The sequence below is a fragment of the Photinus pyralis genome, unplaced genomic scaffold (genome assembly GCF_008802855.1).
Source record: "Photinus pyralis isolate 1611_PpyrPB1 unplaced genomic scaffold, Ppyr1.3 Ppyr1.4_LG4, whole genome shotgun sequence".
Taxonomy (NCBI): Eukaryota; Metazoa; Arthropoda; class Insecta; order Coleoptera; family Lampyridae; genus Photinus; species Photinus pyralis.
Genome location: NW_022170511.1, coordinates 19,350,875 through 19,366,864, shown reverse-complemented (window position 1 = coordinate 19,366,864; position 15,990 = coordinate 19,350,875). Strand labels below are relative to the sequence as shown.

At 36.1% G+C, this 15,990-nt stretch overlaps 1 protein-coding gene across 1 annotated transcript in view; it reads left to right on the top strand.

Annotated features, from left to right (window-relative positions):
* The first annotated feature begins 13,896 nt into the window (after positions 1 to 13,896).
* LOC116167896 (potassium voltage-gated channel subfamily KQT member 1-like) overlaps positions 13,897 to 15,990 on the top strand; it is an 85,221-nt gene continuing 83,127 nt past the window's right edge. The window contains exons 1-2 of the mRNA XM_031483490.1: positions 13,897 to 13,903; positions 14,198 to 14,288. Of these exons, the coding sequence (XP_031339350.1) occupies positions 14,202 to 14,288 (87 nt within the window). The 5' untranslated portion in view covers positions 13,897 to 13,903; positions 14,198 to 14,201. The remainder of the gene's footprint in view (positions 13,904 to 14,197; positions 14,289 to 15,990) is intronic.

Sequence of the window (15,990 nt, the reverse complement as noted above, 5' to 3'; positions counted from 1 at the left end):
GTTTACGTACAATCCAGTGGCGTAGTACAAAAAATTGTTGGAAAAAAATGTAAGATATACAGGGTTTTGCATTAAAAGTATACCAACTTTCTCTCAGAAACGGTGGTCCTACGCTACTGAATTCTACCTAAAAATATAATATTCCCTTTATCTAACATTTCGAGTGCATGAAGAAAAATTGTGGTGCAGATGAATTGATAGTTTAATTTCGGTAATTGTTTAACAAATGTACGCGACGTGCATAGGACCAACTTGTGAAAATAAGTGCAGTAACTCCATTTAAAAAGATACACAGAGATGCATTCTTTTAAAATATCACCCTGTATATAATCTAAGATCTGAGATATGGTATTAGCATGCAGAGAATAAACTACGGGAAACCTTCAAAGTAGGTTGCCGATTCCTATCTTCATTTATACAAAAAGAAAAACTCGTTGCCGCTTAGTGGCAAAAACTAATCAAGTTGGTCGTGAATTTTCCCTCGCTTTTCCGCTATTATAATACAGCATTATATTCCTTTGGAGTTATACATTTATCGAGTTGGAAACAAACTAAGAGAGTAGGTATGTAATGATACAGCCTGCCATTGTCTTAAAGTTACTCCACTCAACGAGATGAAAGCATTGGAATAGCATTAGACATTTAACGTTTGCAAAGTGGGAGTTTTACATAACTTCGTTGTACAGTGTATTATGTAGAAACTTTACTTGAAAGCGAAAGAGAAGATTATGGTTTAAAATCAAGCTCATAATAAAAGTAATTGCCATCTTATGGTTGTGTCGTACAATTAATTAGGTTTGTAATTATCCGATTAACGCTTTTTTTAGTAATATTGTCTGTAGTGAAGCAGTTAATGAACTTAAGAGTCAGTGTCAGGAATTTTTTATACTGTTGTATAAATTACGGACTATTTGGTATCGGCACCTATAATAATGATGGGTCACTCTGTATGTGATTACTTACTTTTAACATTAAATGTTGGTCGCTAATTTGGAATAAAAACAACGTCGATCATATCATTTGAATTTGAAGTCATTGTTAATTTAGAATTATTTATTTAATGAAAGAATGGGATATCGTTTTATTGTTGTTATATTTGCGTGTAGAGTTTTGTAAAAGTTTATCTGATGTTATTTCCGGTCGTTGCGATAAGAAGTTTATCGCTCCGCAAAATCTAATTGAAGTTCAAGATAAGCACGCGTTTTCGCCGTATTGAACACAGGTGCGCAGATTATTGTTCGCATTAATTTGTTAAGGCAGGAGAAGTAGAAGTGAGGAAAGGGAATACTGTGTTAAATAGAGGAGAAACAAGGCTTTTTACTTGGTGGGCGTTGTGTGTGTTTGGCAATTTGCCGTTATCGATGCTTTTTGAAGACAGTCAGTCTTGTTTAACTGTAAAATTTTGTGGAAGAGTAGAGAATATTTATAGATTGAAGTCGTCGGAACAAAAGTGAATGTTTAAGTTGAGTGTTCAGTCTCTGTCTTTAAAAAGAAGTTAGTCAGAGTGTTGTGTTTATCAAGTAGTGATCGCTTATGTTGAAGCCTTTCTCCTCGTTAAAGGGAGTTTTTCCACCATCAAAGAGCCACTATTATATCTGTAATTTAAATTAAAATCTTGTTCTTTAACTGTAATATTATTTTAAACATGAATATTCTAACAATTCCCATGTCAATGATTAAAATACATGCAATACAAACGGATTCAGTTTGCCCAAATTTAAGAACACACAAATACCGATTTTCCTTAATAATTTTTTTAAACTTCAATCAATTATAAGTTACCACGATTTTATATCTTTTAATTCGACATAAATAGATGACTATTACTGTACCTCGCAAAAGAATGTCCTTCGATACTTTTGATACAAAACTGAGCTCAGAACGGTCTCGTTACAACGATAATGTTGCGGAAAATGAACTAATGGAATAGTAGTTTGGAACTTCCGTTGGCGAACTTCTTCGTTTTCGGTAAATCAAATGTTCTCTCGACGTAGTTTTTTGGAACGGTTAATCTCAGTTTATATAATATTACCACGACTGATCGTTGTTAATGTGTTTTATAACGGTTCTAAATGTATTTTGTATTACCGTAAGTTGAGAAATGTCCACCACACAAGATTCTACTTTTTAGTTACTTTATTTTTTTAATGCTTTTGCAATCTCTTTTTTGTTATTGTTGCATACTCGCCGGAATAACTTGGAAATAAACGCAAACAATAGTCAGGCTTGTGGCGGGTGTTACCTCATTTAACTCATGGAACTCTGTTCCTAGAAAAATACCACAAATTGATTTTATAATGCTCGAAAAGTGGCAACTTTCACCCGCACGAGAAGTTTTTCGCTGCTCGAAACGTAATCCAAGACTTTCAATCTGAGCCACACAATGGATTGCGCGAGTGGTCCAGAACCGAATACCTTTCACGTTTTTTCTATTGCAAACTCCACGGTTAACGCTACCGTGACTCAGAACCGAATGCCCAGAAATTGTTCCCAAAATAATCCCTTCCCAACCTTTGTTGATTAATTAACGTTTTTTTTTCAAAATGGCGTCTAACTCCAGTTAGGTTTCCATATAATTCCCAAAGAAAAGTTGAAGAGTAGTAGTTTGGTAGTAGGAAAACTATTAAATGTCCGTCAATCTCCACCACTGAATTTTATTAAATTTAATAGGGCACTTGTTTGTACTTTTTAATATAAGAGGCAACAGTAGAGTGAAATTTAATTAAATACGTCAATAACAAAAACAATCAAACCAAATTCAAATCAGGATTGTCCCTTCATAATCACACGAGAGTAGCTCTAGGGACCTCATTGATTATAAGGAAGGAAAACCTTCCAGGAAATGCATCGTGGATCTATAACATTCTAACTACGTACACAAAACCTACAAGATATCCTAAATTGTATCAACACCCTGTACATTAATCTTTAATGACTTTACTGACACCTGTGGAAAGGTCCACTTTAACTACCTACGTATTAAAACCACAACATGCCTTAATGCTCGACCGATTGGCGTAAAAAAATCAAATTACTTAACAAATTGTTTTTTAAATGGTTTTAGATATCTCTACAAGTGGGGGTCAATAATAATTTCTCTGAACTATCGACAAAATTGTATATTTGTGACACTAAACAGAAACACAATTACCTCTCCGTAAACGACTTGCCAGTCGAAAATGAATAATGCCGTGTCACTATTAACCTCAGTAAATTACGCCTCATTTAAGTAATATAAATGGGAGCGCGAGACAAAAGGCGATCAATTGAAAATTGCCTTGTTTTTGAACAATGAGATATTGAGACAATAACACTGTACCTATAAATTTACAATCAATACTAATCGCATTTTAATGATACCATTCAGATGGTACCTAACGCTTTTGTTTCACGTGGCGCACACAGGTTCTCGTCCTTTCTTTCAAATTTCGTGAAGCGGTTAAAATTAAGAAGGAAGAACAAAATTAACGTAATTTAGAGAATATTATAATAACGATCGTTAATATGAAACCCAATTTCCTTCAAGACCCAGGAAATTAAGGTGTGTAGGTTTTTAGATCATCAGTTTTAATTATGCCTCTTCGTTTGTAATTATGGAGTAATTGCACTCACTTTAGATTTAATTAAACTCTATTACTCTCCATGAGCTTAAAAAGCAGCGACCAATTTGAGTGGGACTACAATTGAAAGGCAACAAATTACTTTAGTATACTAGCGGTATAACGGAAATTCTTGAAAGATACTGCATTTTTTCATACCAAGGTGCCACTTGGTACAGTTGTTCCTTAGAGCCATTTAAACGATTTGACCCGAAGAACACGTGACATTTTCCGTGTGGGTAGATTTTAGAGGGGGTGGGGGTGATTTATTGTAACATATTTTTTTAAAACTAAATATGGCCTAGAGACAAGATCTGGGTGTCGATTTCGTATGATTTTAACCCGAGGAATTCAATGGTAGCGCCAGAAATGTAATCCGGATACCGGAAGTCCGTGAAAAGCCGCCATTTTTAGAAAATGACAGGACTTTTGATCGAATTATATTTTTAAGGCACACCGGGTCGTGTAAGGTGTCTAGACTTATGTGTTTGGGCTCAGAGAATTCATTTTTGATAACAAAAATAACCTACTGGCATCGGAACTGCATGAGAGGCTTCCGTACTGCACTTTATGAAGACGTCGCACGCGGTGAAACCCAAGATAATCCAAAGTTTTAATATATAAACTTATATTATGTTATTTAATAAAAATACACATTAACAAAACATAAGATATATTAAAACATGGGGTAAAAAATGTATAGGCCTATGAAGAATCACCAAGTACATCGCTGACCTCCTCTGAGATTGCGTTATCACCACTGAAAAGGAATTTTACATATAAATATTAAAGGTTCGGTAGTAAATTATATCGAAAGTATACAATATTCTTACCCTTTGTTTGAGCAATCTCCCATACATTTTTGGCATGCAGGGGAACATGGTAATCCGTGTCGCCGCAGCACGAGGTGGAGGAGCACATAAGGAGAGCGGCGTATGTCGCTGACCATATCTGGGGATGTGCAAACCAGGTGATGAGAAGGTCTACAAGTCCAGAAGGATGGGGATGGACTCATGAAGCCAAATGCAGGAAGGTTCTGTAGTCCAAGCTGCCACAAGTATGGAAGGCAGTCCGTGTTCTGGACAGGTGTGCCTGCGCGACAGGCTGCGAGACCCATCGGTGCAGCTGCCGGCGACACGGATTGCCATGAGATTACTCAAACAAAGGGTAAGAATATTGTATACTTTCGGATATATTTACTACCGAACCTTTAATATTTATACTGAGTGAATATTCCCAAAATGAACATAGGGAATTAACCTGGCAAAAGGGGTTTTTGTAGATAGTTGCTCCCCATGTTAACTTAGAGGGTTGATCATGACACCAATCGAAAGAAGATTTTTTTCCTCGTCTAATGATATACGAATTAGTTCATTTTCAGGTGTATTTCTCACTATATTATCAAAAACTCGAGAAATCCACTTACCAAAATCATGTTTAGCCATGACTAAGACAAAAAGCAGATTCAAACGTCGAAATCAATATCAGTTTATGATAACTGGCATTAATTTTTGTGTAAAATGCGGTTCACTGAAGGAACAGTATTTATAATAAACAACGTTTACATCAGCGGAAATATTTACTCTAGTAGGGGAATGGGGGGCAAAACCGGGTAGTGAGGCAAAACCGGGTAGTGAGGCAAAACCGGGTACCCTGCTTTTCGCGGTAATGTGATGCTGCCATCTTCTAAATAAAATAGTAACTTAACTGTGTCACGTTGACAGTAGTACACTATATGAATTGGAGTCATACAGATCAGAGCATATGGTGTATATTGTGAAAATTGTGTTTTTAAAGGTGAGTGATCTTATTTTCACTCCTTTTTATACCGTTAACAATTAACTAAAGGAGTGCGTAATCGCATTTATATTGTTAAAACACATTTAAGTAGGATGTGATAGGTAGTTTTAATGCAAAACCTGCGACATTTTTCGCTTATAATTTTTTACACGCGATATCAAATAAAAATGGATGCATCGGGGCAGAACCGGATGGGGCAAAACCGTATAGTACCCGGTTGTGCCCCATTAGGAAATTTGAATTTCTACACCGATTCTATCCACAATTTTTGTATCTTAATTTTACTACTTTTTACAGCAATCAGTTATTGTTTCACAATGTACCCTTACACGAAGGCTGCACAGGTTGGCTAGACGAAGATATAGACAGTTTTGAATGCATGGACTGTGAATAAACGATGTCCGGTTTTGCCCCATAATCCATACGGTTCTGCCCCGTGGGTAGGGGCAAAACCGTATTCTGCAAGTGAATATATATCATTTTTTTTCTTTATTGAATGAATTTATTTTCATAGTTAGTAAGTATTATATCATTTTATAATAAGTGTATATGATTACAACAAAGTTTTGAGTGGAAAACGTGTACCATTAATATTCAGGAGCGCTATTCCCTTAGATACCCGATTTTGCCCCCCATTCCCCTTCGCGATATTTATTTTCCGTGCATGTGAAAACCTATTTCAATTCGAAATTTCCATGGATTAACATGATTTTGATAATTGGGTTTATTGCCGAATTTTTGATAAAATAATGAGAAATACACCTGAAAATAAGCTAATTCGTATATCATTAGATGAGCTCCTTTTGATTGGTGTCATTACAAACCCTCTAAGTGAACATGGGGAGCAACGATCTGCAAAAAACGTTGTTAATTTCCTACGTTCGGTTTTAAAATATTCACCCGGTATGTGAAATTCCTTTTCAGTGGTGATAACGCAATCTCAGAGGAGATCAGCGATGTACTTATAGTGATCCTTCATAGGCTTATAAATTTTTTACCCCATGTTTTAATATATATGCTTTGTTAATGTGTATTTTTATTAAATAAAATATTACCAATTTATATAGGTATTAAAACTTTGGAATATCTTGGGTTTCACCGCGTGCGACGTCTTCAAAAAGTGCAGTAGGAAAGCCTCTAATGCAGTTCCGATGCCAGTAGGTTATTTTTGTTATCATAAATGAATTCCCTGGCCCCAAAAACATAACTCTAGACACCGTACACGACCCGGTGTGCCTTAGAAATATAATTCGATCAAAAGTCTTGTCATTTTCTAAAAATGGCGGCTTTTCACGGACTTCCTGTACCCGGATTACATTTCTGGCGCTACCATTGGATTCCTCGGGTTAAAATCATACGAAATCGACACTCAGATCTCGTCTCTAGGCCATATTTAGTTTTAAAAAAAATGTTACTATAAATCACCCCCACCCCCTCTAAAATCTACCCACACGGAAAATGTCACGTGTTCTTCGGGCCAAATCGTCTAAATGGCTCTAAGGAACAGATGTACCAAGTGGCACCTTGGTATAAGAAAATGCAGTATCTTTTGGTATACCGCTAGTACTACTTCATCTAAACGTGCTTTCTAAAAAAGCGCTAATGTATAGGAAATTTGTTTAAGGAAACAATCTACTAGATAATATTTGGATTAAACTGTAGGAGATCGAGAAGTGCTTCAGAGAACTGAGAATAGTATTCACGAATTATCTTAGAAATTGGTCATTATATTTGCATATTTGACAAGAAAAACTGACGGAGAAGGTCTCGGAGTTTCGCAAGCCACAGATAATCCAATAGAGAAACGAAAATCTCCAGGTTCTACCACGGACGGTCACTGGCGAAAAACAGGGAAACAATAACAACTTCCCAAAACGGGAACGAAAACAAGAATTAATTAACAGCATCTACACTGGAAAACGACACAAAGGAAAGCAAACCTGTAAACTGTAATGAAAAGTGTGAAATTAACGGTGCGGCGAAGTTATTGGATTACGCTCAAAACTAAAACTTCTTTAATTAATTTATTGCTCGGCTCTCTGACATCGTAAAAATCTGGAACACGACTTAAACATCTTGATAATTTATCGCGCTTCCAATGACACTAAACACAGCGTAACCAGATGCCGTTTGCGCTGCAATTATTTATTTATTTATTTATTTATTTAACCAGAAACCATACAGAATAAAAATTCCAATTACATGGCACTGGGGCTCTGAACAAATATTAGGGCTTAAGATCTAATTTTATTTATTATTGAATTTAGGGGATCGTGAAAAAAGTCGATATCATTAACTGAGGATAACTTATTTAAAGTGATCAAGATCTTAATAAGTGGGGAAGTTGTGTTGTTAACTACAAAAATAGTATTATTTTGCCTCAGCTTAACAAATGGTACCTTAAGCTTAATTTCTTGCAGTAATTCGGAAGAGTATAACAAGTTGTGTAAAATTTTGAAGACAAAAATTGTGGAGGCAATGTACCGTCGGGTTTCTAACCTCGTTATATCTAAGCCGAAAGTACTATTTAAGTAATTAAGCTGGGTACCGTAAGAGATCAAATGTGGATAATTTTGGGTTGACCTAAAAAACATTACTCGGATGAACTTTTTCTGCACTTTTTCGATCATGTCTGAGTATTTGAGAGTTTGAGGAGACCAGATACATGCAGCATACTCAAGCTTGGATCTAATAAACGCATTATATAAGGTTAGCATTGTCTGTATATTCGTGAAATTGAGTGTATTTCTGATAACGAAACCAAGAAGTTTGTAACACTCATTTGTTAGGTATTCAATGTGTAAGTTGAAGTTAAGGTTGTTATTGAAAAACACGCCCAGGTCCTTAACGGAGGTGACTCGTAGCAAGACCTTTCCATTCATCTTATAGTCAAAAAGTAAGGGATTCTTCGATCTAGTAAAAGTAAGGACTTTACACTTATTGATATTTAGTTTTAGTTTATTTTTGATAGTAAAAGTAAGGACTTTACACTTATTGATATTTAGTTTTAGTTTATTTTTGATACACCACTTAATTACTGAGTTAATGTCCTCTTGAATATTTAAACAGTCACTTGGGGATTGGACTTTATTAAAAAGTTTTAGGTCGTCCGCAAATAGTAGTGCTTTCGAGTTTTTTTATCACTCGCGGTAAATCATTTATGTATAAGAGAAACAGAAAAGGACCAAGAAGTGTTCCCTGGGGAACGCCTGATGAGGGATAAAATTCGGCTGAATACACACCATTGAATTTCACTCTTGTTTTACGGAGAGATAAATAAGATTTCAAGAATTTGACGGTCGGATTACTTACGCAATTTAAAACAAGTTTACGGAGCAAGACTTGATGGGATACTGTGTCAAATGCCTTCGCAAAATCTGTATAAACACAGTCCACCTGGGCTCTCTCATCCAAGGTTGCTGCTGAGAAATGCGTAAACTGCATTAAATTGGTAATCGTTGATTTGTTCCGCGTGAAACCGTGCTGTTGATCTGCAATTATACTGCTGAGATGGGAATAAAGTCTAGTATAGATCACTCTTTCGAAAATTTTCGCTATTGCTGGTATAATTGCAATTGGGCGATAATTCTCAACTAATTTTCGGCTTCCACTTTTGTGAATTGGTGTTATTCTGGTGCATTTCCAAGCTTCAGGGAATGTACATGTTTGCAAAGCTAAATTAAATAGATGTAGTAAGGGGGTTAGCAATAAAGATGCACATGCTTTCACGATGTAGGGTGGGATTCCATCTTCGCCTATAGCCGACCTCTGTTTCAATTTTTTAATTGCTTCCAGTATCTCGGATTCATGTAACTGAGTCAAGTGCAATTTGGATAGCACCAGGTCCGATTCCACGTCATCTTCCGGGTCATCGTTCCTCTCCATAGTGTAGACTGACTCGAAGAAGGATGCAAAGGCGTCCGCAATGCTTCTGGCGTCCGTTAACGAGGTGTCTTTGTACTCAAAAACTCCAGGTAGTTGACTATTCTTCCTCAACGACTTGATGTAGTTCCAGAATTTATTGGAATTCTTCCGCAGATCCATTTCAATTTGATTAATGTACCTCTTATGAGCAATGCGGATCATTCTTTTGAGTTCTTTTCTGGCTTCAATGAAGTCTTCCGATTGGCCCTGTAACCGAAACTTAAATATTACATCAACGTGTAATTATACTTATTTAATTATCCGTATCAAAACGCGCCCAGTAGCGTAGCGTTACAGTCAAAGTGGCCAACTAATTCTGTATCTGCTTTTGTGACAAGAAGAAAAGTCATCTACAAGGTGTGCCATAGCAAATTTACCCCCCCCCCCCAAACTCGGCAAAAAGCCTAAATCAGGTTGATTTTGTATACCGAGGGATGCCAATTTTTAGGCAAAAATAATCCTTGCAAGGTAGCGGTTACGACCGCCCACATATTTCTAAATGGGACGAAACGGTCAAATGAAATGACCCATAATTTGGAAGGGATTTTCGTTACTTACCAAACCGTTTCCATTATTGTTTTAAATCGGTGATTTAGTTACGGACCAATCACGCTTAGTTTCACAATTTAAAAATTAATATAAGTCCCAAAAAGGTTTAAACTAATGCTCGGGATGATCACAAGTAACTTCCGTACCGGGTGACCCAATAAGACTGTTCCTCGGCCATATGTCGAGAACCGTTCGTCGTATGACTTAGGGGTAAAAAAAATATTGGGTAAATCGGTCATGAAGAATCGCTGGAAAATGGCTACCAGAGAGCGTAGCTGCCATCTAAAATTTTAAAATTGTATAACAGTTTGTTTCGTTTGGTCGTGTCCAGTGTGCCAATCTTCATTTGTGTAAAAATTTCATCTTAATTAATTATAAGGATCTTCACACATTGAAGTAAATATTTTCTAATTGTTACCCAATTTTGGAGACGTTTTTGGTTCTCGTGGTAATATTTTTGGAGTTTCGCCAAGCGGATTTTGGAAGCACATTGGTCATCGGCTTGATACTTTGGCTCGTTTACGATCTTTAGAGGTTTGTACATCTTGTTTTGTTATTCCCAGCCCTTATTGGTAAACTATTATTTTTAGCCGATTTTTACTACCTACCAATTTGTACATTTTTCGTCTCGTCCATCATTGTGAGGGAAACGCATAGCTTTACCATCGACATCAACCCGTATAAGGAGGAGCCCTGCGCCCCATTCATCGCAGAGCCATCACCGATCATCCCCTACAAGTGCGTCCCTGTCGTTCTCTGCGTGGCGTCACCAACCCCAATTGTGGAACGGTATTCTACAACGAAAGGTCAGCTGTTTATTACTTGAACCTTCCCGACTACTTTGCAACGAACCATCGAATCCTGCATCCACGTAGAGACACCCTTGCCATTTTGTTCCCTTCCTCTCCTTACTTCCTTTCAGTTCCTTTGTTTTGTTGTAATTCGTGTTTTAATTTCAACAATTTATCACTGAACACTGGTCACGTAAAGAAAAAAAAAACGATAAGTAAAATAAAAACATCGTTGTGCTGTTATTGGTTATGTATTACTTTAAAACCGACAACCCTTCTGGTTGGTCGGACGATTAGAACTACTTTTTTTGGTTGTGCCTACTGCACCGAATTATTATTTTTGTACGTTTATGATTGTTAGGCAGTTATCAAGGTAGCCTGTTGTTTTCTTTTTGGTTCTTAAAAAGGTAGAATGCCCGAGGTGAGGTACGTTTTTAGTAGCCCGTGAAAGAAAGGCCTTTGTTTTACCCCCGCACTAATTATTTTTGATTTTCATTTTAAACGCTCTAGACCCCAAGCGTGAGGATCTAGCGGCACTTGCTACTGCAAGAGTTTATTTTATTTTCATTATTTGTACGTTTGGAACTTTGATCTAAAATTTTTATTAACCGTTCAAGATACAGCGATCCCTTGATATTATAGATATACAGATCTTTAAATTCTATGCATAGCAGCAACTAATTTAATAAACGACCAGTTCACCCCCAATAGTTCTTTTTTTTTGGATTTACAGGTATGTTGTTGTGTGTCCTTTTATCTTTCAGGTTCTGCGTTTCCTGTAGGTATCTTCTTGCATTTCCAAACGTAGTGGCGCTACCCTAGTCAATCAGAACCACGCGAATATATCTCTGAAATCTGAACCGCCTCGCTCCTGCATCAGAGCTAGACCGGAGCAATACCGGCATTTCTTTTTGCGCCCAAATGAAACCGTTATAATTGTATTTTCCTTAAATTTCGCATAATAAACTAAACATTCTTTTTTCACATTTTTAAAGAGAACCAGTTTATCTATCATTTTCATAAAAACAAAAACTCAGTTATTTCAAAAACAAAGATGGTGTGGGGCGTTCAATTGTTTTCGCAATAACCTGCTTTAACTTCTTAACCGTTTGACCGATTGTAACAAATTTGGTATTGTTGAAAAGAACATTCTTTGGCGAATAAGAATCAACCAAAATATAGTTAATTTAGTTGAAATCCTTCCGCCAGGGGGCTAGATTTGACACTATGACCAAAAATCCTAAAAAAATCAAAAAAATCAAATGGAATGATATAACTTTTTCTTTATGAAAAAGTAGCCAAATAACATCCAAAGAGGCCAGTGAAAACCGTTTTTCAAAATCTCGTTCCTAACCTCAAATATTGGAAAAATAAGATTAATTAATAAATAAAAATGCTTAAATTGGAAAAGCACCCTACACTTTTAGGTTGGCCTTGGAAAGCTAAACAAATGAAACTCGATGCATTATAAAATAATAACAGCCGTAATTCGTAAATTATTCTGCTGTGTTTACATTCAGAAAGTGCAGTTTTTTGAATTTGTAATCTTTTCTAAAATGCCGATTTCTAACCAAGAAGCATTTAATATGCTGGCGATATATTTTGAGTGTTTTCAAAATGCGACCATCGCTGCCCGCATCTTCTATTTGCATTATCCGAATCGACCACGAACCATCGCCGCCAGCATATTAAATGCTTCTTGCTTAGAAACCGGCATTTTAGAAAAGATTACAAATTAAAAAAACCCCACTCTCTGAATGTAAACACAGCAGAATAATTCACAAATTACGGCTGTTATTATTTTATAATGCATCGTGTTTCATTTGTTTAATTTTCCAAGGCCTACCTAAAAGTGTAGGGTGCTTTCCCAAACAAACACGGGAAATACGTCAAAAGTAAATTTAAGTTACAAGCATTACTATTAATTAATTAACTAAAATCTCATTTTCCCAATATTTGAGGTTAGGAATGAGATTTTGAAAAATGGTTTTCACTGGCCTCTTTGGATGTTATTTGGCTACTTTTTCATAAAGAAAAAGGCATATCATTCCATTTGATTTTTTTATTTGTTTAGGATTTCGGGTCATAATGTCAAAACTAGCCCCTGGCGGAGAAGGATTCAACTAAATTAACTATATTTTGGTTGATTCTTATTGCCCAAGGAATGTTCTTTTCAACGATACCAAATTTGTTACAATCGGTCAAAGGGTTAAGCAGTTAAAGCAGGTTATTGCAAAAACAATTGAACGCCCCACACCATCTTTGTTTTTGAAATAACTGTGTTTTTGGTTTTACAAAAATGATAAACTGGTGTGGTACACTTTAAAAATGTGAAAAAAGAATGTTTAGTTTATTATGCGAAATTTAAAGAAAATGCAATTTTAATATTTAAGATGACAGTTAATTAATTAATTAATTAATTAATTTTACAAACTATAACCGATTTACCCAATAATTTTTTTACTCCTCTAAGTAATACGATGAACGGTTCCCGAGATATGGCCGAGGAACAGTCTTATTGGGTCACCCGGTACAATAGACCTTATTTTATTATAATTCGATCAAAAGTCTGTCATTTTCTAAAAATGGCGGCTTTTCACGGACTTCCTGTGTCCGGATTACATTTCTGGCGCTACCATTGAATTCCTCGGGTTAAAATCATACGAAATCGACACTCAGATCTCGTCTCTAGGCCATATTTAGCTTTTAAAAAAATGTTACAATAAATCACCCCCACCCCCTCTAAAATCAACCCACACGGAAAATGTCAAGTGTTCTTCGGGCCAAATCGTCTAAATGGCTCTAAAGAACAGCTGTACCAAGTGGCACCTTGGTATAACAAAATGCAGTATCTTTTGGTATACCGCTAGTACTAAGGGTCTTCGAACATGAAAATCACGAATCTGAAAAGATTAACGATTATCGATGTCATAATACTTAGAATATTAAATAAAATCACTATAAAATATTCGATTTTGAACTGAAATATATACTATTAAATCCGTTTGTTAGAAGAAATCAATACTGCCTATTTTCTTCTTTGAAAAATTAGTGGATCTGGAAACAAGCATTTATATCAGTTTTCTAAATAGCTCATAAAATGGAGACCATCCTTGAATTGGTTTACAATAGTGGGAGATCATTAAATTTATTAATTTCCTTTTGGAATTCTCAAGTTATTGTCGTACCGTCTTTGTGTTATCCGATCGTCATGTTTACAATGGTACCCGGCACAAGATGGTATACACCTCGTGACTGATTACGTATAATACAAAATAACAATGTAGCTGTGTTGTTATCCGCATTGCGATCGAACATAATATTTTACGCGGTTTAAATAAAGGGTATAATTTAAGTTTACGTTTTACATCCCCTTTTAGACGTCGAAGGTTGTATTGTGTATGAGCGCAGCGACATTTTTACGCCCCCTTAAATAGCCATACCGTTACATTAAAACCCCATTTGCCATAAAATATCTTGTAAATCCTTATTTTGTTGGCGGATAATAGCACTGTATCTTTCTTTTTGTTTCAGGTTTATGCTAGTCCTCGTGTGCCTCATATTTAGTGTTCTTTCTACAATCGACACGTATGCAAATTTCGCAAACGAAACACTTTTTTGGATGGTAAGTTCATTTACGTTATATTTATCGATCGCGCGCTAATTATGCGGTTTGAGCGAGCCGGAGGAGCGTAATTTGTTTATGGCCGCATTTCGAAATAAACTTCCATACCGGCATTGCTTGATTGTCGTAATAAATGAGATTAGGTCAGAGCTTTACTCTGCGATCATTTGCATAATCCTATTTTTATGTTCAGCTCATTTTTAAGGCGTTGAGAGAGATTTGTGATGTGACGTAAATACCTATCGATATAGGACAAGTATTGGAAGTCTTATATACTCGCCGAGATACTCGCACGACCAACGACTATTGAGGATGTAATTTCGGTTTTCCTTTAAATAGAAACAAGAGCTTACTGCAAAAGCTCTCTACTTTACAATTCCCTTCTAACACCTTTTTGTTTGTGGACGTAGCGGGTGTTATTTGCGAAAGGGTCGAGCGAGAACATGATGTTTGTACAATAAAACGTGAGCTGTATATTAATAATTGGGCAGAATAAAACACAGACTAGCTTAGTTATTTCAAATTATCAAATACAGTTAAAAGGCTCAAAGCCTCGCTTTCTTTTGTCTAATCAAAATGTGCTAATTATTATCCCAAACTGGAAACATACATTGGATTTCTGAGGAAGGGAACCAAAAGATTATAATTTTAGGTAGGTACAACTGAATAAACACTTACCTTTCTATGTGTTTTAAAATGGTAGCATTCAGTTTCATTCTGGTTTCGAACAAGTTCCAAAAAAAGAAACATAGCATTTACCACGAGCAGAATCTGTTCAGAAAACTTAAATAAAAAATCAGTGGATATTTGATATTTTTGGCATCTTCTTGAGGATATTTAATGCTGTTTTCGCTGATATTGGGTGGTGTTGTCTTTGTAACAGTTGTTGCTGGTTTCAACTGTTCAACTACTACGTAGGCCACACCCCCCAATATCTGGAAAAAATGAATTAAATATGAAAAAAGTTCTGGCCCGAATGACGAAACTGATAAATTTGTCAACCTTGTTCCACTTGTTCTGCGACCTGGTTCATGGCATGGTGCTCATTAGGCAATGCAATGTTCGTAAATAAGACCAGCTTGCAGTTTAATTTCTCACTGGCAATACGACATCAAGAATGCCTCCAATCTTTGAATATAACCCAATGCTGTATAACGAGTACTTGAGTTGGCGCTGCATTCTCTCAAACCCACTGAATAAACAGCCAAATATCTCAATGTAAATTGAATAAATAAGAGCTTGAGGATCTTCTGCGGCGGTTCGTTCGGGGCAAATGATCTTCAGAATCTTCATTACACTTACCAAGGTTGAGCGCCACTCAATTTCGATCTTATCTCTCTCCCCGTATAAAATTGTAAAGATACGAGGGGATCAAAAAGAGTACAAGTCAATTCAAGTACCAAAATATATACTTTATTTTTACTCAGGTATATCAAATCAAACTCCACGATGGTATAATAGCGCACACAAAAATATTCAAATATCAAAACTATAAATTACGTCACACAAAAAAATCTTAGCTACTTGACTGTACCATTGAAATCTCCCAGTTTGATTCCCCCCCCCCCCCCCCCCCCCCGATTGAATTTGTTTACTGAATTCTAACACCTCAATCCTAATCCCTAAGAAAGGCAACGAATACCTTGTGACCTAAGAGAGACTGCGCAACTCAATATTTAAATTCAAAACTTTCCCTCCCAAA